General features: G+C 36.0%; 2 protein-coding genes across 9 annotated transcripts in view; one reads left to right on the plus strand and one right to left on the minus strand.

The window, feature by feature from the left end:
- LOC126854232 (DNA-directed RNA polymerase I subunit RPA43) lies at window positions 1–3,131 on the plus strand. Its single transcript, XM_050600754.1, has 3 exons — window positions 1–394; window positions 792–934; window positions 1,013–3,131. Exons 1-3 carry the CDS (start codon window positions 204–206, stop codon window positions 2,434–2,436), a joined length of 1,758 nt encoding a protein of 585 aa, XP_050456711.1. The 5' UTR covers window positions 1–203; the 3' UTR covers window positions 2,437–3,131.
- The window catches only part of LOC126854209 (protein cycle), a 27,980-nt gene continuing 7,994 nt past the window's right edge, over window positions 3,064–23,049 (minus strand). For 2 of the 8 annotated variants that reach the window (XM_050600684.1, XM_050600685.1), the window contains exons 4-17: window positions 17,254–17,710; window positions 14,507–14,965; window positions 12,716–12,787; window positions 10,757–10,994; window positions 8,746–8,838; window positions 7,919–8,036; window positions 7,126–7,308; window positions 6,157–6,403; window positions 5,893–6,031; window positions 5,607–5,725; window positions 5,458–5,534; window positions 5,183–5,346; window positions 4,970–5,120; window positions 3,064–4,687 (exon numbers count right to left, since the gene is read on the minus strand). In XM_050600684.1, coding sequence (XP_050456641.1) covers window positions 4,503–4,687; window positions 4,970–5,120; window positions 5,183–5,346; window positions 5,458–5,534; window positions 5,607–5,725; window positions 5,893–6,031; window positions 6,157–6,403; window positions 7,126–7,308; window positions 7,919–8,036; window positions 8,746–8,838; window positions 10,757–10,994; window positions 12,716–12,787; window positions 14,507–14,965; window positions 17,254–17,710 — 2,702 coding nt within the window. In that variant the 3' untranslated portion in view covers window positions 3,064–4,502. Of the gene's footprint in view, window positions 4,688–4,932; window positions 5,121–5,182; window positions 5,347–5,457; window positions 5,535–5,602; window positions 5,726–5,892; window positions 6,032–6,156; window positions 6,404–7,125; window positions 7,309–7,918; window positions 8,037–8,745; window positions 8,839–10,756; window positions 10,995–12,715; window positions 12,788–14,506; window positions 14,966–17,253; window positions 17,711–20,649; window positions 21,246–23,049 lie in introns of those variants that run through there. The other 6 variants (XM_050600687.1, XM_050600688.1, XM_050600690.1 and 3 more) reach the window with 6 other exon arrangements.

Below are 23,049 nucleotides of genomic sequence, written 5' to 3' on the forward strand. Positions count from 1 at the left end.
CGCTCTAATGGAAAAGTCGTAAGTTGACTTGGCTACCACACCGCCTTTTCCCGCGCTGCAAGCGTTTCCGCGTCCTGTGTGCAAAAGCCATTAAGCTGCGTAGTGCGGGTGAATTCGTTATCAATTTTTGATTCTAACCATGCAATTATAATCCTATTCGTATTTCTACGTAATTTCGCGCAATTTCGTGATTTTGGAGCAAAATGGATTCTCAGACAAATAAAAAAATAACATGGTCCTTGCTGGAACTTACCGGACTTTTGGAGGAGGAGGATGCTCACGTGCACTATGAGAGGACCGTCAAGCACCTTGCGTTACATCCGTACCATTTGAGTAACATAAAGCGGGGTCTGAATCAAATATTAAAATCATCATTGAATTGCTACGACAAAGAGTATGTAATATTACACATATGTTCATATTTTACATATATCTTATTTTATAAAACAAAACAATATATTACCTATCTTTTATATTTGAAGTATCTTTTATCATTCATTCATAAACGTTAATTAAATTTGGATTTATTGTTTAAAAAAGTGTAAAAAAAGAAAATTTAAGACTATATTATTAACATAATTATTCTTGTTGCTACTTTGTTATTATTGTTTCATTAATTTACTTCTTGTATTTTTCAGTAGCATCACAATTAATTGCATACTTAAATCTATTGTAAAATTATAAATATAAATTGTTATGTTTTTCTAAGAATATATTTTAAGATTTATCGGACAAATGAAAAATATAAAATTTACAATAAAATTTAATTAAATAATTTTGTATTTTTTTAGATTGAAGGGATTTATGCTTGCTTTTAAACATCCGAAATTGCTTAATAATTTTGGGGAACTACTCTATGATTCTCCTTTTATCCATGTTGATATAGAAGCAGACTTTTATTTGTTTCGTCCAATGATTGGATCTTTTCTAAAAGGTAAATTATACTTTTATTAATTATCATATATTTAAAAATTTAATTATAAAGAGATTTAAAATTATTTTTAATTTATAGGTATAGTGAACAAGAAAGGCTTGGATCATATTGTAGTTTTAGTGCATAAAATATATACTATATCTATTCCGAAACCGGATAATATAGAGGAATGGTTAGGAGATTTGGTGGAGATTGGTCAAGAAATAAGATGCTGTGTAAACCAAGTAAACTACAAGAGTAAGCCTCCTTTTATCTGTGCCTCTTTAAATTCTGATTATTTGCAAGGCTGCAGATTATCAGAGAGTATAAATAATGTTTATAATATGGAAAATGTTATTGAAAATCACAATTTGGATAGTACTATTAAGCTTGAGAAGACAAGTGAAATATCAGAAGATGATACCATTTCTGTTAAAGAGAAGAAACATCGAAAGAAACAGAAAAAGTCATGTGAGATTGATACTTTTAAAAATATTAAATATGAAGATAATAATACAGATACCATTGAGAAACATAATGTGAATAGCACTGAAAATTCAATCGCTGAAGATGATACAGTCTCTGATAAAGAGAAAAAGAAACACCGAAAGAAACATAAGAAGTTCAACGAAACTGCTTCAGAATCTTTCTTTAAGAATCAAACAAAAGCTGAATCGAGCAATAATACAGGGAATGATATTTACAGATATATCAAATGTGAAATTAATGATGATACAGACAGTATTATCGGAAATCAAAATTTGAATAATACTATCAAGATTGATACTTTAACCAATGAAATATTAAAAACCGATACTATTTCTGAAAAAGAGAAAAGAAAATATCGAAAAAAGCATAAGAAATCTAGTGAAAGTAATCTAGAATTTACTTTTGAGGATACAAATAAAACCAAATTGAATAATAAGGCAGAAAGAGATATTTATGTAAATATCAAATGTGAAGATAATATCCGTAATAATTCTATTGAAAACTACAATCTGGATAATAGTACTATTAAGGTTGACAATTCAATCAATAGAATATCAGAAGACGATGCTTCTTCTGATAAAGGAAAAGAAAAATTGCGAAAAAGACATAAGAAATACCATGGGATTGATCCAGAATCTATCTCTGAGAACAAAAGTGAAACTATGTTGAACAATAATACAGATAGGAATGTTCACAAAAACATTAAATGTGAAAATAATGTCCATAATATAAACAGTTCTGTTGAAAATAATAATCTAGATAGAGTTATTAAAATTGAAAAATTTACCAATGAAATATCAGAAGATGCTACTTTGAACAAAGAAAAGACTAAACATCGAAAAAAACGCAAAAAGTCTCCTGAGATTGATACAGAGAATGAAGCTGTATCTGATCATTTAGAAAGTTACAAGAAGAGAAAAAAGTCATCCATTTCGGATTCAGAATCAAAAACTTATATCAAAATAAAAGCTGAGAAATTTGATTCAGATGTGGAATTAAAATTTCCGGTTAAAGTAAAAGTAGAAAAAGTCTGAGTTAGCTATATTCTAATTGATATTAAAAATATCAATATTTTATGTGGTCTTTGATACTATCCATAACACATAGAATTGATTTCCTCTCCGACTATGTTCATTCTGCAAAGAAGGAAAAATATACAATATAATTATTTTTTAAATTAATTTGTGTGACAACTTTACATTTTTTGACGGTTCAACAATAAGTTTGATTAAAAGACAAAATAATTAGGTACAAAGTGATACATATATGTATGTAATATGAAGCATAAAAATATTTTTTTATTAATAGATACAAATCATTTCAACATACACAACGTAATTGCCATCATATATTTTGAGTATAGAAGATTTGGCTCATTTAGCTCTGAAACTATGCGCTATCATCATTGATTAATCAGAGAATTATGTAATTTTTCCTGCAAATGTATATTACTGTAAATAATCACAAATAATTTTTTCTTTTTTGCATTGTATATAAGAAAGATATTAGACATGTATATCTGCAATATATTCTTAAATAGTTTATAGTTTTTTTTATATAAAAAAAAAACTTGCAATTCGGATTAGTTCGAGAGAGAAAGAGAGAGAGAGAGAATTCATACATAAGATTTATTCATACTATTCATATGAATAGTCAATGTATCAAGATGTAAATATTTATCTTTTTTTAATGTTGGACAATAAATTACAGCAGAATGTTATATTATTTACATTAGAATTCTTATATTACCTTAACACACACATTCGCGTTTTTTTATAAATGTATCATTATGATATACTTGTTGATTTGAAATTCATACGTCATGGCAAAATAAAATAAAATTGAGGCATTAGAAGCTTATACTTTATTCCTCAGGAGATTAATGTTATAAATATAAATTAAATTTTCCGACAGATATTGCGTTTCTAGCCCTAAAATCTGGAAAACGATTTGCATAACGAATAAAAAAATTTCTTATCCTATACATTCATTGAGTTTAAGTTTTATTTTCGAGATTGTTTGTACTTCATGATTGTATTTTATCCTTCCATTTCTTTCATTGATAGTCAACATTATATTACTCGAGAGAAAAATATTATATATAGTTTAATAAAAATCACAAACTTTGAGAAGCTAATTGCTGTTCCTATCTTCTTTTTCAGTAACAAAACAATGGAAAAGTATGAAACTTAACTACGATCTATTAAACAGTGATCTTTGTTCAGTTCACACATCAATATTTTCGGCATCATTCTAATATAACAACATAAAACAAAGAATGTCGAAAATAACAAGCGATTGCTTGCGCGATGAGCATTGCTCATTTCTCCACGTTACAAAACAATATCTTTTATAATTTTCCAATCTATTATTTGTGCACATAAATCATATAAATGCATATATATCAAAGTATAAATGTTCATATTTATTTTTACAATAACACGTCGCATTAACTAAGCGCGAGCAACCGCGACGCGCGCACATATCTCGGCGAATCTCATATTCTGGTGGTCAATATTTTCCAAATTTTTGGAAAGAACTGCTTAAAAAATTGCGCGCATTTCATTCGGTGAAATAAAAGCCTCTTCAGAACAGAGAGATATTCTTCCGAACAGATATACATATATATTCTTACAATTTAATTAGGTACATTCAAACGTTATATTATACGCGTATGTACACACGTGCCTATAATACGTATTTATACGTATAATGTCAATTTGTCACTAAAGTAATTATTATTCGCACGATATTGTCTGCACTATTATCACCATTATATACTTTTTGATGTGGAGTTTCATCTCAGTATTCGCCCTTGCTTACTACCACAAATTACCTCGCTGTACGAACATTCCTTTTGCAAAAAAATTTACGACGAAAGATAGCTATAAACATAATTGTATGAATCCACGATTATTTTTTCTTCATTGAAAGAATGTCGTTAATTGAGTCGGTCGCGATAATTCCGTTTAGAAACTACACAGTTTGTTTAATTTAATTTATAGTTCTTATTACAAGCACCATTTTTTAGCACCAAGTCTCGTTTCGAACATTTTGTTCAACCAAGATGCATCTCATTATACGTATTATGCACACAACACTATGGTAACGGCCAGGGCAATCCGGAAAAGTCCACTGGACCACCTAGGCCCGCGTCTGCCTCTAGCAGACTCATAATGACTGCCATCGCTGCCTCGTCGTTGCCGTCAGACGGGATCGGATTTGGCGATTCATTAATCGTGGTGCCACCAATCATGTCCATCATGTCCTCGTCTGGTGACGCTCCTGAAAGAAAGTGGATGTTACGTTGTGCGTGATATCACTCAATATACATGATTGTTCTGTGTACCGACAACAGAATCGGCGCTACATTGCCATGCGGTAAGTAAAACAGCTAAAAACGTACGCGCGTTTCTCTTTTCTATATGTATATATATATATATAGATACATAGTCGCAAACTTCGCGCTCTCTCTTTCTCTCTACAATCTCTTTTCTTCTCTGAATAATTTTGGCAATCGCACTACACACCAAGAACCGACTCCTTAGAGACAGTAATAGCTATGACCTTGGTCATTCGCGATGCTGTTGAGCTGCACGTTGTTCGCTACGTGGTTGAACGTTGACGTAGGATTGCTGCTGCAATTGTCGTTGCCAATACCGCCTGGCTGGGACACGTCGGATACCCTCTCCGGCGATGCCGTCGTCGTGATTTGCGACTTTAATGAAAAGCAGATAATAAAAAACTTGAGTCGGGACTAATGGCCTAAAAAATATTTACCTCTGCATTTAATAAAGCGGGCTCTGTCGCAGCTGGACCAGGACTACTACCCGAGGAAGAGTCTTCCCCGCGTCTTTGTAGGTCCAGTACCTCTTCCGCTATCTGCCGACCGATTTTACTTACCTCCACGTGGCTCGAGATCAATCTCTCTAATCCACCATTACCTGCAAGTTAAAAAATACGCAATCTCAGTTACTTCGGCAATTCTTATACTATATATTCTTATCAACATTTTCTTATAATCTTGCGAAAACACAGTTGCAAAACGCACTTACTCTGCGTGAAATAATCGTAGTTGTCCTGCACGCTCGAATTCCCGGATCCATTATTTCCAATCGGACGCGTATCGCAACTGAAAAAAATAATAGAGAGCTCTTTATATCATCACGCGCGGGATGTGTAAGGGATGACAATCATTACTCACAAGATAGCAGAATTCTTGGCGATTAAATATTCGATATCTTTGGTCCATGGATTTCTGAAAGATTTCCACTCGGATTGCAGTCTGACAAAATTCGCATCTTTACTTCTGAACCTGTAGAACTGCAAGAAAAATAACACAAGTTTTGTCATGTAGTGTATGATATTTACATGAAAAATATATAATCGATCAAGTCGCGGTAACGCGAATATTGACAGATATAATTATTATTTTAATACAGCCATGTATAATTGCAAAAAAGCGATTGTAAATAATCAATATTAATTACCTGCGTGGTAACACGCTCAGAGGTCTGCAACGCGGCTTTGTGAGACTCTGCTAGATGAGGAATATCGTTATGATGATAGTATTCGTACATACTAGTGCCCAGCAGTTCCTGAGGTAGAAATCCCAATACTGGAGTAGCTCTAAATGACCGAGAAAAATCTTCTTTTTTTTTTTTTCATTTCGATATGTGTACACGAAATATACGATAACGGTTCGGAGATTGTCCGAGATAATGACCTTTAAACAATTTATCTAAACAATATACCTTTGGTCCACGAACAGAAATTTGCCATCCATCGCGTGTCGTGAGATGAACTGTATGGGTCTCAAATGAGGCTTCCTCGACGGCAATGCAGTCGTCGATATCGCCATTTGGACCCGACCGACCGCGACCAGGCAGGACAAATTGCAAATTTCACCGTCGATCTCGCCCTCCTGCTCTTCGAGACCGATTTTCGCGGGCGCCCAAGATTTTAGATAACCCGTGCATTGAATCACGCAATATTTCCGATCTGAAACATATATTTATGCCGATTAAAATTTTGTATTCGCAAAATTTGCAAATGATATATATTTCCATTATATTATTATAATTAATTAAACAAACACATTAATGTATTTTATTATACTTTATGCACACTTCGCTATATCTTTTGTATATATTTATGTATAGAAGATAAAATTGTAAGAAACGAATACGGAGGAGACTTTATGATTGCCAACGAGTTATTTGTGATGAGAATATGTCGACGACCCTTTCACCGGTGACTATGATATTTTCCACTTTTCACCTTTGACGAGCCACGCGGCAAGCATCGTTCATACCATGTCTCCGATCGTGCGTGCGAGTTTCAGTATCCAAAAGACACATTTGCATCTCTATTTCAGATCCTCTGAATCGTCGCGCACGTATTTTTCCGCACTACAAGATATCTCGATTTTCGAGAAAGAAAATTGAACATGTCTTTGGTAGAAGGATACGGGCGTGAATTCTTTCTTTATTCTAAAAAGCTATTGTGTCACCTTACAAGAGTACATATATAATAATAAAATAGTCATATTGCGCTCAATCGCAATCATCTGTATAAAATACAAGATTTCTTAATCCGAGCGCAATGTAATCGATTCAGATTTTGAATTTTGTTTTCTTTTCTGGACCTTGCAATGTATACACGTACAAACTCAATTACAAAGGATTACGATAATTCGACAATTAATAAATAATCGTACTCACCTACGTTTTGTTGCTTTTTCCGCCTGTGACAGCCAGTGGTAGTGTCGACTTCCTCTTTCACTTGCATCTCGCCACAACGGACTCCATCGACTTTACGTTTCATCCGACAGAAGAAGGATCTTCGCGCGCCAGGACAAAGTCGTGATACGCCCTGGGGCACATCAGTTTTCACCGGTAACATCGCTGAAACAATCGGGATGACAGAACAACAGTCCGTCCATCGATCGTTTGCTTTTACTTATCGTCGTTTCTCGCGCAAATGTCTTTTTCTCTCCTTTCATATTTTTATTATATCTTTCTTTATCGGAGAAACCTTTATTGCAAGGCTTTCTTGTTGTAATTATTAGCTTTAAATACTCGGAGGATTAAAAATTCTCATCACATATGCAGATCGCGATGTAATGTCCAAGGAATTCTGACATTAGACCTGTTCGGCGACTCTTCGTCTCCTTTGGCCTCGTATGGCGTAGAACTTTCGCAATGCTCTTATCTGATAGGCACGCTAATTCAAAGATATTTATCGACAGGGTTTATACGCGGGCAAATGCTGCCGAGCGACTGACATTTATCAGGTGAAGGTGGATGCGCGCGCGTGAAAATAATAATTTACGCTCGCAATGATTGACGCGCCAAGCGTGAGGCAACGTCTCGAAAGAGATGCTATAATTGATAGTTTAGAGGTGAAAAGTTTCCGCAACCGGAGAAGTTATCTTTCGCGGCTAATTGATCAGCTGAATCGGAGATTTGGAGAGAGCTGATGCGGCAACAACTTATTGTCACAGTAGTTACTTACTTTTTGCATCGATTAATCGCTCCCTCGGACTGAGATCGGAAGATGAAAGCTGCTCCTTTACCTTGGCGACATCCTTCGGATGTAGAATGTCGAACCAGCTTTGACCCAACAAGTCACTCTGCAATGACATAAATATTTTTCGTATGCAGTTTTGTGAAAAATTTCCAAAAATTAATGTAAAATAATGGAATCAAGAGATCACACAACACAACTATTATGTTAATTATGTTAATTTCTAAAGAAAGAGTTCATTTTAATAAATTAATAATCTAAGCACTTATTTAATTTACATATGTATATAGCAATTTAAATAATTTTATTCTCGATTATCCAGAATTTAATTAATCTACGGAGACATTTAAAAGCAATTAATCTACGGGGACATTTAATTGAAAAAATGACGAATAGCTGATAAAATTGCAAATTAGAATGTTGTGACATGATAATAGCAATTGCTGTCAGTCAATCTGGCAATAAATACACGTTTCATATACAACATTTACTTAATTAAATTAATAACAATCAAGGGAATTTCAATGAATTGCGTAATTTAATTTCAATTGTAATTGTTTACTTGAGATTAAATTTTATTGAAAATGCAAAAATATTTTGATTTATAGAAATATTTATATATATATATATATATGAATGTAATTTATATTAATATATAATTTTTCGTGTAAGAATTTTTGAGAGCCAGAGATTCGTATGCGCGCATAAACTCCTTTTATATACGCAACTTGATATTTTACGTATATTAGTGCCAGAATTGCGGTTCGAAGAGTAGAGAAAATTTAAAAGTTAAAAACAATGGTAAACTCCCTCACCTGAGAATAATTGAGGGTCTGCGAGACGGATTCGGAAACGTAGAGGATTCTTCCACGATCGCAGCCCACTACGAAGACAAAGCCCTCCGCGACCTGAAATGAGATAAACTGCTTTCCGTTTTGCTGTTTGAGATTAAATTATTTATAATTAATATATTATTTTAAATTATTTAGTGCGATTATTTTTTACAGACTACAATAATATTTTAATAATTTAATAGTTTAAGTACTTTTTTGCATTAAACGCGGATTGCATTTCGACGGATATATCTTAGTAAGCCAGCATAGCTGGACTGATTTTTCTGAAAAATATCGCCTGACATTTCACATCCTGCTCGCAATTCCACAGGCACAATCGCCTCGATGCTATATCGTTTATCGTTGTACGAGCTAGATCCTTAATAGCGTTCACATTGCGTAATCGCGCATGGTGTTTTCGATACATCATCGATCGTATGTAACATTCATTAATGTCAATGAAATGATTTGAAGAGCCGCGTTCGCATTCTGTCGCGACGTAAATACGCTCGAATTTCATACTCGCTTCTCTTTACAGTTTCTTTATTCGCACACTTACGCGTTTCTCTTTGTTTCATAAGATTCGCCAGATATCGTCATTAGAAATCCCGATCCATAGTCTTCGCTTTACGGCGCGAAGATACGCAGGATATTGAGCCGATTACGTTTAATCATCGAATTAATGATCACAATAATTACCCGATATTTATTTGATGACTTGACGTAATTTATTCTCAACCTAAGCCGGATCTCTCGACGGTAATAAACGCAATAATGGATTCACAATGAAGGGATTGATTATGGCCGCAGTTATGCGCGTTTAAAGCACCATGCCGATCTGACTTGGTATGTCGGGCGTGGTCATTCTCACTTCTCCCGGATATTTTTCTACGGCGAACGAGCGAGAAAAACCCTGATAAAAGATAAACGTGTGCACACATACTCGCATGACAATGAGAAATGTCTGGATCCGAGAGCGTGAACTCTATATACGTTGAATCTGGGGTGAATAGAAGTTATTTCTTGGTTGTTGTATTCTTCTCATGTCGCGCAATTTTCCAAGAGAAAGAGAGAGAGAGAGAGAGAAATTACCGGCGTAGATTTTATAAGGAAACAATTTCGATTATCCGTAGACGCAGCAAAGTGTATGTTTCATCATTTCTTATAATGACACGTCATTTTTTCTACGCCTATAAAATTGAAACATTGCACAAATTATGATGATATCCAATGAATTCAATTTCTACGCTCTCTTAAAGAGAGAAAAGATTCCTCTATTATTATATACAATTTTCTTATCAAAAGACTTTTTATTCGATACTCGAATAAGATGATGAAATTATAAGACTAATTCAATACGTTTACTTATATTACTTAAAAATCCGAGAAAGGCATAACATGCGTACAGGCTCGTTTGCAATTTTTCTACTTGTTGACGCGAGTCTTTTGCGTTCTCTTTCCTACCAATTGGTTCGGAATTAAAGGCGTAGGTGATTTGAGAGCGCCTCGGAGAGACTAAAGTACTATTATCGCGATCCTATAAATCTACATGCTTCGAGCCTTTCCTTTCGCCGGCACGAGACCAAATCCAATAAAAATCTGTAGCACGCGGGAGAAAGGGAGTTATCCGCCGCCAGTTTTATCTCCGTTCGATCTCGTGCAAAAGGATTACAAAAGACACCAACGATCTCTTATGAGCCGCGCGAAAATGCACGTCATATGTAAATTTCACGTTAATGATACTAGGAACGTGCGTTGAATTATACCGATACGATCGATTTGATTTAATTATCGCACATATAACTGTCGAGTAATTTAGAAATATCGTTTTTAAAATTAAGCAAAAAATTAAATGATATAATGTGACGAAACAAGCGCATATTTCATTGATTTACCACGATAAGAAAATTATATATTATTGATAATCGTAAAAAAAATTTGCAATATCGATTTACCAATTTTTATGCAAATAAATATTAGAAACTGGACTCACTTGAAGTATGAGCGTTTTGAGTTCCTGATCGCTGAGAAACGCAGGTTTGTAGTGACCCTCCGTGTATGAGGTAACCGCACCGAGAATGGTTTTGAGGTGCTGCACCGCCATTCGCAGCACGGTCAACTTATCCAGCTTTCGAGACATCGCGTGACACATTGGCACCATCGCTGACAGCTCGGTGATGTACGTGTTCATCTTGTCTCTCCTGCGTTTTTCAATTTCACTGTGGTTCTGCCTGAAGGCACAGATCCATAGATTAACTCTATATTTTGATAGAGACGAAGATTGAAAAGTGAAATTTATTATTATATCTTTCTTTCAAACTCTCAAAATAAACAACAAAAAATAAACAAATGTGAAATTTATATATAAAACCTTAAAATAAAAATTAACATAACTTCTTTTTATAGAGATTTATAAAATTATAGAATTTATATATAAAGGACATATAGTTGATACATTATGAATATATTTTTCTTAACTATTGCTATTTATAAGTTTATTAATGGAAAAACTGGAATTCTACGAACAGAGTTTAATACAATTCATCGCTTAGTCATCGTCGGTATAACATAACAACTTTCATAGTTGCATAAAACAGACTCATGTAAGAAATTTTATGTGTAGATATAAGTATAAATTATATAAATCATACAATATATATGAATTTGATAATTTTTTTTATATTCTTTCTAAGAAGGGTTACGAATGACGACTAATATTTCATCCAGGCCGCTGTTATTCTCTCTCATATTTCAACCTTTTTATTTCTCACGTAAGTTCCAGGAATTAAATGTATGTACACGTAGACCTTCGTTAATCGCGCGGAATCCTATTGCCATCATCCCATGCAAACAAGAAATGGAAACGAGATCGGAAACGTGCCGAGCTACCGAACGACGGTGTAATAACGTATCTCGTTGACTTCAGCGAATTTTCTGCTTCTAAAGGTCTGATCCACGTGGATCTGGGATCCACATGCGTTTTATATATTTAATCCAAAGTTATGTCGGCGTCGATTTCCTCATAAAGCTCAACGAACATACTCGAGCAATCGCGTGGATAACAAAGACGATTGGCAATAACGATTCAACCGGTAAAATAAAGTTTTTTTTAGAGCGTATTTTGCAAATTTGTTTCTCAAGAATTTGCATTCATAGTACATGCAAGGATAAATTACACGGCGGAAATTGTTGCGGCGGCGAAAACTGGTTTCGCTCAACTATGTCCGACTTTCTGTCATAATTATATCCTGATTATGCGATCATATCGTAATATCCGTTATATTTTTTACATCCAGCTTCAATGGATCTATAAAATACGTTGCGATACGTCATCTCTCAGTTACCAATCCTTTGCCGAATATAAGATGAGAAAAAAAGAAAGGGCCGAAAGAGCCTTCTTATATTATATTATATTATATGTATATATAGGCATATATATAATATATATGTACCGTACAAAAAAACTTTAAGAATATTTAAAAAAGAATTTGATAAAATGTCTAAAGGATTAGGACATCTTTCAGATCTTTTTTACGAGAGATCTTTTAAAAATTTTCTTTCAAATATTTGCATAACATCTTCACATAAATTCGTTTTAGTTTTTAACAGATTCTTTTAATTGTTAATGCGCAATAGACGAGCACGTCGTGTTAAAGCGTAAACAAACCGTTCGAACTTCAAAATCGAATGTCTGCTCGAAGCGACAGCACTTCGCATACAACATGGTATATAATACAGTGGATTAGTGACGTCACTGATGAAGCCAAAGCAAAGAATCAAGGTAGGTCAAGGTGGCACTCACCTTGACAATATCTGACATAATACTATGTAATCGCGCTGACTGACGTTGCGTTTGAAAGCATCAATTGAATCGATTGAATCACGAAACTCGTGTCGCTCGGAAATTCCGACTAAATATTATTACATTTTTCCTTTTCGGCTTACCACTTACTTTTTACTATCATCATTTGTGCGAACAGATTTGGCGTCGTCTCCCAGATCGTCCAGGAGATCGCTTCCAGCGCTGAAACAAATGTAGATAATGCTTCATCAAGACTATTGCAAAAAAAAAAAAAATTAAATAACCGATGTAGCGAAATAAATCATGAATGAATGAACATTAGATTTGATACTCTAATCATTCTATAACTTCGTTCCCTTCTGCAAGTCCACTAATTCACACACGCGTAGTAATCTAAGTACGTAATTGGCGAAGTCCCACCGGAACCGACCAAATTCGGTCGAAACACATCACAGAGAAATAATTTCTTTACAATCTTCGCGGAGGGTGTTACCCCTTTGACGGGGAATTTCGCGAAGTTTCGCTCGTGTAGAGCTTCCTCTCTCCCTTCTTTTGTATCTCGAAGCTGGAGAAGTCGCACGTGGGTTTCTCGTTTCTCGCGAGACGAAACATTCGTCTTCAATTTCTTCGTCGAGAGAGATTCGTCTCGGAAATGATACGCGCCTAAATATTTATGAGAATAAAAAAGGCATATGCTTGTGCATCTCAATCTCGTTTAATGTCAACAATCATTCTCGGGTCGAGTACGCATATCTTTCTAATGTTTACAAATTTGTAAATTTTATTATTGCAAAAAATGTCAATGTCATAAATTATGTACTTTATCTCCGGATCAATTTAAACTAGAGGGAGGGGACGGCAAAAAATTCAACAAGACACAAACATGTTGCGCGGATGATACAAGACAGGGTGCACAAAAGATATCGCTCGATGATAATCGCACTCAATGTCAAACAGAATAAGAAATTACAATTTTTCAACTATGCTATTTATAATGAGTATATAACCCGTGCGCTATCCCAAATAAGGTAATGGATATAATTGCCGTAGGCAATTTCGACCAGCCGGGGTCTCAGGAGAGAGAGAAGGCAAATCTTCCTACCAACGATTAAGTTAACCCTTTGACTGCGTACGCGATACCTTGATTGACTAATTACTCGAAGCTATCGGATATTTCGCGCGAAACATTTCGAAATATTCCTATCGATGAGTATCGAGAGAGATGGAATGCGGGAAGAGGAGGAGAAAGGAAGAGAGGAGGAGAGTGAGAGGGTAGTTGCTAGTTGTATTGCTGTTTGCTGTGTGAGATTTCAGACTTGGCTTGGAGACATTTGCCGGGCTTCGTTTTGCGAGCCACGCGCGCCATGCTAATGTGTAATATTCCGATATGACTTCCACCTACGTGCTCTACACGGAGCAAACCGCTGGCTTTATGTGCCGAGGAACGGAGCGATTGTTACCGCCGACACCGAATTCTTAGACACATTTGCTTTCCATCACGGACAAAGAAACATTGTTCCACGTGGCGCGAAATTCCGCGTTAAGATCCTCATTTGTAGCATTCCAGCACTTTTTTAAATTAAACAAACAATAATAAAATAATTCAAAAAGTTCATGATTGATTTCATTTAACTTCTTTATCTAACAAATTTAACAAATAATAAATTGATGAGCTCTTTAAATATTACATTAAAAAAAAAATTAAGCAACTTACATTTTACGTTGTAAAAAAAAATATTTAAATTTAAAATAGTTTGCTTAATTTAAAAACAGTTTAAATTTTTTAATACTGATGTAATGTATTATCAACAATAGCGATAGTTTAACGATCCATCCCAAGTTTAATTAGAATCATCGGGTTTGATAGAGATTGGTGACTCAACTATGAATTCCTTAGAGACAGGAGCTCTCAAGGTCCTTCGACCTTATGATTAAACTTACTGGCAAGAAAGTTTCCGCTTCCTAGAGATCGGCGCAAATTCATCCGAGGTGTTGGTGGTCGGTTGATGGCTAGTCGTGGACGTACTATGGTGATGCCGGTGATGATGATGATGATGATGGTGATGATGCTGGTGATAGTAATGGCCGGAGGCGGGTGCCTGCTGGTCGGGGACCATCGTCGGGGGTGTCTCCATGTGCCGGGGCGGTTCAGCCCCCGTTGCAACCTGCAGGATGCTGGTAGTGGAAGTGGTAGTGGTAGTTGTAGCGGTGCTCAGGCTGTTGGGGGTGGTGGTGGTGGTGGTACTGACGCTACTGCCACTGCTGTTGCTGCTGCTGCTGTTGGCGGGGGTTGGAGTCGGGGCGAGACCTTCGCCACCACCCCCCGCCGAGGCGGTGGTTAGCTCTCCCACCCCGGAACCCGTGTTTATCTCGCCGAAATAAACCGTGGAGCACGAACTTCTGAAAGTAAATTCCAATTTATTTATCGGATAGGTGAAGGAAAAAAGTTGCCATAAACATATGTATTTAAAAATGTTCAAGTCATGTATGCAAAATATATGCGATTATCATAACGAAAAAATTGTAATTATAAACAAGAGAGAAACTCCTTTCCTCCTGTGCTATATTCTGCGTAGTAAATAGTCATTAAAATTTCTAATCATTATCTCCAAATAACAAGCAACTCATTTAGTTGTCAGCGAGATGATCTACAATATATATTTTCAACACGAGGGAACGAGGAAAGTCGCTATCATGTAGGAGTGCGTAATATTTTATGCACCGCAGATACGCTAATCACATACGAAGCGTGTAATATATAATTGCACATATAGTGCCGTGTCCGGGAGTATTGAACTATCGTCATCAATCTACTCTTCTACGAGCGATATCGATCCAATCTCCTGATTTGTCTTATTTCTTTGATTGCATATAAACCTTTTCGTTGATCGATTAAATCTTGATCGCTTTATCGTCTTGTCAATCGCGTTCAAACGCATAAGGATATATATGTATGACAAGTTCGATAAATAATTGTATGGCTGACCACGTGGTAGCTTGGTACTTTAATCTCGCGCATAGCTACATATGTAGCTATGAAAGTGTAAAAAAATTCCAAAAATCGATCTTTCAAGTTAAAGATTACTTTTTACTTTTAAAAAATAAAAGATATCTTGATTCTGAAATGTCAGACATCTCTTGAATTTTAAGTTTCATTCTTTTGATTGTCTTTTCTCAACATCCTTGATCATTTTATTAAAATACATATTTTTGTTTTTATTTCATTTTTAAATATTATTCCGAAAATTCTATAAATATTGTTTATGTTTAGGTTTTATCAAGGCGATGTTTGCGCATCACTATGGCTTTCTGTCTTTTCACAAAAACGGGAGATCAAGGTCTGCCAGTTATCTCATCGACTATAGCAAATAGTTCCATGTATTATGATGTAATGCAAGCGATTAGCGTAATTCTATTTATTCATAGATACGGCAGCGATAGCGACGACGTCTTGTCGCATGCGGCGCGAAAAATGAGACGATGATGATGCCGTATCTGATACTCAAAAGACTGCGATTCTTTATTTAATCCTCCATACTTAAATACCATTTGTATTGCATTTATTATTAACCTAACGCCATATTGCAATAATAGTCGAATAGATAAACGCGATTATGCTTTTTATCTTTCAATTAGATGATTCACTAGTTTCATTTCTACACGTCTGTAAAAATTTTCCGTCGCAAAATAACAGTTACGCAAGAAAGGATGGACATGCGGCTTGTTCAGTCGGAAATATTCAATAAATAAAGAGCCCTAACGAGATGTCGATGATGATCACAATAAAATTATATGATTAAGCGTTATTACTTTCTGCATGGATGATTGATTTAATCCACGAGTTCCGCATTAACTTCTTATAATTTCTTTAATAAGTTTTCACTACAAGAATGTTTAAGAAAAACATAAATATAATCTAACTACGATATTATTAGCTAGAGTTATCAGGATAAATAGTTAAAAGAAACAGGTAATTATATATATATATATATATATATATATATATATATATATATTATTATTATTATTATTATTACTTCCCGCTTGGACTGATAAAATAAATCAGTTCAAAGGTGTGAAATGAGAGAGCGTGTCCGATTAAACGACCAGTATAGAAAAAAATGAATAGCATAAAAATTGCATTAGTCCCGGTAATACGAAGCAATGATAAAGAGACATGTTGCAGCTCCTAAAATATCGGGGAAAAATGAAAAGAGAAGAAAAAACTTTGGAAAATGCAAAGCCTCATACGATTGTGCTCCATATATTAATATATTAAAATACTCCTGTGAATTTATAATTTGCCCGAGTAAAAGTATCCATTCTAATGCACGAATAGCTAGTTTCCATTTACTGATTTCAAGTTTTATTATCTGGGCGTGTATTGACAATACGTGTCATAATTTCAAAAGCGATTTCACACAGCAGATCCTGATAGGCTTATCAATTGTTTTCATTATGCGCGCAATAAATAAGTCGTAATATTGCATAATAATGTGTAGTATTGTTTTATTTTTACGTTTAAATGCCTCGCATAAGCGATGTTTGATCCAACATCGCGCGATATTTGTAAACAAATAATATATCGATACATTATATTTATATTCATTAACCCGCAGAGCGAGATTCTCTCCTTCCAATATTCTTTTTTTTTTATGTAAACAAACGAACACGACAACCAAACTTACTCCTGCACGGACGAGAGATTATAATAATTCCGTGGCTGTTGATCGTCGTTCCGTTGCTGTCGCTGCTGATGATAGAGCTGAGAGGTGGAGGACGAGACGATTTGCGCACAGGTATCCTGATGATGAATGCGCGGCTGTAACTCCTGCAGCGAGATGAACTCCTGCGGTTCCTGAATCGTCGCCGAATGCAGGAGCTGCGTGTATCCCTGTGCCATTTCCTGGGCCACCATCTCCTCCCGTCCCGACCCAGTCGTGGTCCCGCGAAATTGCAAGAGATCGTGCAGCTCCGGCTCCGTCGGCGAATGCTGCTGTTGATGGGGATGCTGCTGAGGGTGCTGAGGATGATAATGGAGAATGCGATCGTTCACGCAGGCGCCATCGCCTGCGGCCACCACCGTCGTATTGTCATTCTCGATGATGCCACCGCTTCCGCTGTCTGATAGTAGACCCCCCTCATCTGGAGAACGACAAAGTGGTTTGCTTCTCTGGAGGATCTTCGGGGAAAAGACACGCGATAGAACGCTCGCGATGTGCGGAAGCTTCTCTTATCGAAGATACGGTTTCGTTCAAATTGAAATGAATTACACGATCGATATGAACAAGATTGCCTTAAGAAAATTCGATCGCGCAATATTCCTCATAGAGAATAATCTTGAAAGTGCTCCGTAAAATTACAGATAATGAATCGACGATTGCTGTTTATGATAATGGAAGGGAATGGCGAGGAAAGTGCTGTTTTTCAAATGCTTTATTAGATCTCTTTATGTGGCACGTAAAATCGCGATACGCGGTCATGGCGCGCGAGAAATTTGCATAATGTAAAACACGGCAAATAACTGTATTGTATATATTATTGATGAGCAATCATGTGGGCGTTAAAAAATCAGATTATAATTATCCACTTGATGGAAAACACGAGTCTCTAAACCGGCAATTCTTTATTCAAACAGCCGATTTTCCATCGCAAGATTCAACAACATTCAATCTTAGCAATCCTTCTGTAAAGATACAGAGAATTCGAGCCGATTAAAAAATAATTCAGAGACAAAATTCACATTATTCAGATCTCTTTCACATCGTCACAATGTAAAACAACTCGATAATAAATTTAATCCACGAAATCATAAATAGTAACGTAATCTCACAATAGAAAAATAAACAAATAAAAATCTGTCGCATATATATGATCTCCAACCTTGAGTGACAAAACGCCAATGTCACGATTGCAAATGCAATCGGTTGGACACGTATCGCGCGACTTCGGAATGCGCGCGAATTATCGTCAACAGCACGTAGAGTATTAATAATGATGCAACAATCGTATACGCGAGAAAGAGAAAGAAAGAGAAAGGCTCGTGGAACATCGCGGGAAAAAAAATTCGCAAAGGAGCCAAACGCACGTAAATCACAACCGAACGAAATGCGAAAGGTTACTGGCCTCCATCGGCATTAATATACTTCCCCGTTCGAAAAAATTCCACGTCGACTCGTCGCGCTCTCGCACACTTGTGCGCATTAGCGAAAAGGCTCGCATAAAGGGCATTGTGCAAGATCGGCCCTAAGATTGGCAAGAACGGAGGACGACGAAATCGGCAATTAATCAACAATTCGCGCGCGAAATCCATGGCGAATCGTCCGTCTTCGGATGCGCATTAATTGCTACCTATCTCGCGCCGCGGCTCGACCGCCAGGCAATTCCGCACTTTTATGACATTTCGCTTCGCAGCGCAGCTTCGTACACGCGCTATATTAACAGGCGCCGTATGATGACAGCTCTTGCGAGAGAGCGAGCGCGAAAGCGTTCGCGGGAATGTTTCTTTACCTGAAAGACTTCGTCTTTCGAAAGACGATGTCTTTCAGACAAAGATATAAATCCGTGTCAATTCAAAAATCAGTTCCGGGGTTGAAGCCGTGATATAGATGACAGGAGAAAGAGATATTTCGCCCTGACGTAATATTTCAGACGCTTTCCAGACCACGCGGTGTTGCTAAATACGAATCCTTTCACATATAACTTTTAATACCTTTCTATCTCTAGAAAAATCGATAAAACGACGATAATAAAATTGTAAAGACCGTGCGAATATTATATATTGTAAATACGACTTGTAAAACGACTTTATTAAGTCTTAACACATGTGCATTCCGCGATTTCTACTGCGTTAAAAGATACGATTAATACAAGTCTTCCAGACGCAAAAGTTTACGAATATCGTCTTCTAATTAGAATATTTTTTTTCCATTTTACAAAGATATTATTACAGAATATAATTCATTCTATCGCGATTAAAAAATGAAATATGCGCGTCTGAGTGTCAACGACACTCACATACATTGATTGATAGAACATCGTGATAAAGCATCACATTAAAACTATGATAAAGATCTTTATTACGCAATATAAACAATATCTCGGCTTGGTGTCTGATGATGCGTTGCAAATTTCCCAGAATGCATTCGCGTGAAAACGACTAAGATAATAGCAAATATCATTTTTACTAGAATCCACGATCTTTGATAACGCAGTGTTTCATCATTAGCGAGTCTTTATCAATGGAGAATGACAGTACCTATTGTAATTTGTGAAACGACGGAGCAAAGCTTAGCATCGATAGAATAATATTATCGGCTGCCATTCGTATGGAAAATGAATTCATTGTGCCGATTAAGTGTCGAGAACGGAAAAGATAAAAGATGAAAGATATTCTACTTGCTCCAAATAAAAAAAAAAAATTGGCTCGAAAACTACTATTGTTATAATTTTCGTGACAAAAAAAAAACAATACCTGATATGGTAAAAATATTCCAGTAATTATTATTAAAATAATGATGTATCAACGAAAATTGTATCTGACAGATGACGACGGCGCACAATACGTTACTGACACAAGCTCCTCAATTATAGAAAACCAATCCGATAAAAATGCACTTTTTATATTTTAATACTTCCTTCAATTATGTTTAAGTGATGATCACTATCGAATCTGTTTATAACTTTTGCAGAAATAATTGATTGAAACGTGATGATGATTTAATTGGACAAGTTTATGATAAGTAAAAATATAGATAATTGCCATTAATCACACTATCATCGGCATCCATTTTGACAGCTGTCTAGAAATACAAACATGCAAAACATGTGCTGTTAAAAAAGATAAATGGATCTTCTCAGCACTATGAAACGCCTAATTAAACGCTTAAAATTAATTAATAAAAATTGCGCGATGGAATCAACTTTTTCCGTGAATAATAATCTTGAGATACACGCACAGAAATCAAAACAATTATTTTCAAGTTATCCTTATTGCCTTCGGCACTTGGGCAGAAAGAATCCTCGTGGAGAAAAAATTATGCTCCGCACATCGCGAGCGTTCAATTGTGGGGGAAGCCTCTTACCGAGAAGCGTATACATCCACGTCGTCGTCGACGATGAGGAGACGGTGGCATCCTCGAGTAGGCCAGAAGGTCTGTCACCTTCTCTCTTTGCGGGCGATGCCCTCGTATTTCGAGGGTCGGGCCTCCTCGGCGACGAGGACGACAACGGGGTCGTGTCGATTCCGAGTCGTATCGCGAGTTTTCGCTAATGGCACGTGACGTCGAGCAAATGACAGTTGATTAATATGCGAAAGAAGAAGACGAAAAACACCGACGCGAAAAACCTCTCGAAAGATTACAGGGTATCTTGATGGGCGTGATATCAATTAATAAAAACGCTGATCGCGAAGGGAGATCTCTCCTCTCGAACTTCTCGCGTGACAGACACTCGTCATCAACAGACGCGTCGTCTGTTTGACACTGAGAGCGCGGGTGGGTGATGATAACGATGTTGGTGATGGTGGTAGCGGTGGTGGTGGAGGCGTCTTCGCCGACGACGGTGATGACGACAGTAGAGAGGTGCCGTCGTCAACAGACTGAGGTAAACCGGGGCGCGGATACCACGTGGTCGTGCGATACCGACACAGGTGGGAGTGACTAAAACCGCCCTGCGCCGCGAAATCGCCCCCGCGATGACGAGAATCGTACCCCCATCGCCATCCTCGCACGCGAGAGGGAAAGAGGCCGCGATGGGGAGGATGCATCGCGGGAATTCTTTTGAACGCAAGAATTCCTCTTTATCGCTGAATGAGATCGATCGATCATTTGAAATGGAATAGCAAAACTACTAATGTTCGTAATGTTAAAAAACTTATTAGATAGAAATATGTGATAATATAATCAATAGCATTCTTTATGTTCAAGTAAATCTTACGCTTTATCAGCGCAGCCTAGTTTTGATTTACCTTTTGATTTCTTCTAAAGACAATGAAAAGAATTACAAGAAAAAACATGTATAATGTTGCTAAAAAAATTAAAAGCTTGTATTAATACATCGTTATAAAATATAATTAATAAATACTTGTCGGTATAAAATATAATTAGACTGTCAAAATCTATTAAAAATTATATTGTCAAAATAGTAATAAAATAAAAGGTAATAATTCCTTTTGGAGGAAATGTGTTATTAACATGCTCGCCATGAACCTGCACGTGCAACCAGAGGAAAATGTGTATCTCGTGATTTCTTTACTACCTGTTTACAAGTTGGGAAATCGGATATAACAGTAGCAATCAATCGCCTCGTGATACGACTTACAACTAACTTACAACATATAATTTATAAATACATGGTGTCTTTCAAATACTTGTTAACATTTTTTAGCATTATAGAATTTAATCTGCATATTCTTGGTTTTGTATCTCTCCTTTTTAATAACTGTAAATATATAAAATATAAAATAAAACGAACGTCTATGTAAATTTATCTCTATAAAAAAAATTTTCATGAAAAAAAAATATTCAAAATTCTTAAAAAAATATATATAAACTCTTCTCTTTATCTTTGAATGAATTGAATGAATTGATTTCGCGTCATCGCAGTATTAATTAATACGTAACCGTTTCATCACATACAATATGCAATAATACGTATGTGCATTTAAAGCCGATTAATTAACGCCGATTACCTTTAATGTCTTATATAATTTAACATAATTTAATTGGAGATAATGTTACAACATTTCATCGTGAATATCACATGTTGTAGAAAAAGTACGAAATAAACAGCTGGCACATAATCATTCCTCGCGCGCGATTATTCTTTATAAAACGCACATTCGCAAGCTTATCTTTTACTTTATATACAGAAATATACATTTGAAACGGTTAGCCTTCGGCTAACCGGTTTACTGTTGCGCGCAATTCATTTAATATCAATAATAATACCCTGTACATGTCGCTGAACAAGATACGCTATTTGTAAAAAATTTGTAAAGCACTGTCAAACGCAAATTTTAATAATAAAAAAAAGAGACTCATAAAAAAAGATAAGAGAAAAGAGACTCATAGATAAAAGAGACTCATAAAAAAAGATATTCATCAACGATCTCGAGCGATATGTCTTCCATTTTTCTGGCAAAAAAAAAAAAAAGAATAAATGACTCACTATATCATAATCGTCAGCACAAGCATAGGCATAGTACATACGCTACGGTTATAAAAAAAAAAGATATAATTTTGCATATAAAGGGATGTCCACATCTTTTCTCGATCGCACCCTCGATCCTCTGAACGGGCGTCGCCGAGATTTCGAAGCGAGCCGCGATCACGTATTGTATTAATTAGCGTTAATTACAACGGGCTAAGCCTGCCTTAACCATCTGCACTGACCGGAACCGTTTGTAACGGAGTGGTAATTGTTATCATCAATACGCTTGTGCGCGATACGACCCGCCGGTTTACGATCGGCATTGACGTTTG

Source organism: Cataglyphis hispanica, chromosome 13 (genome assembly GCF_021464435.1).
Source record: "Cataglyphis hispanica isolate Lineage 1 chromosome 13, ULB_Chis1_1.0, whole genome shotgun sequence".
NCBI classification, from domain to species: domain Eukaryota; kingdom Metazoa; phylum Arthropoda; class Insecta; order Hymenoptera; family Formicidae; genus Cataglyphis; species Cataglyphis hispanica.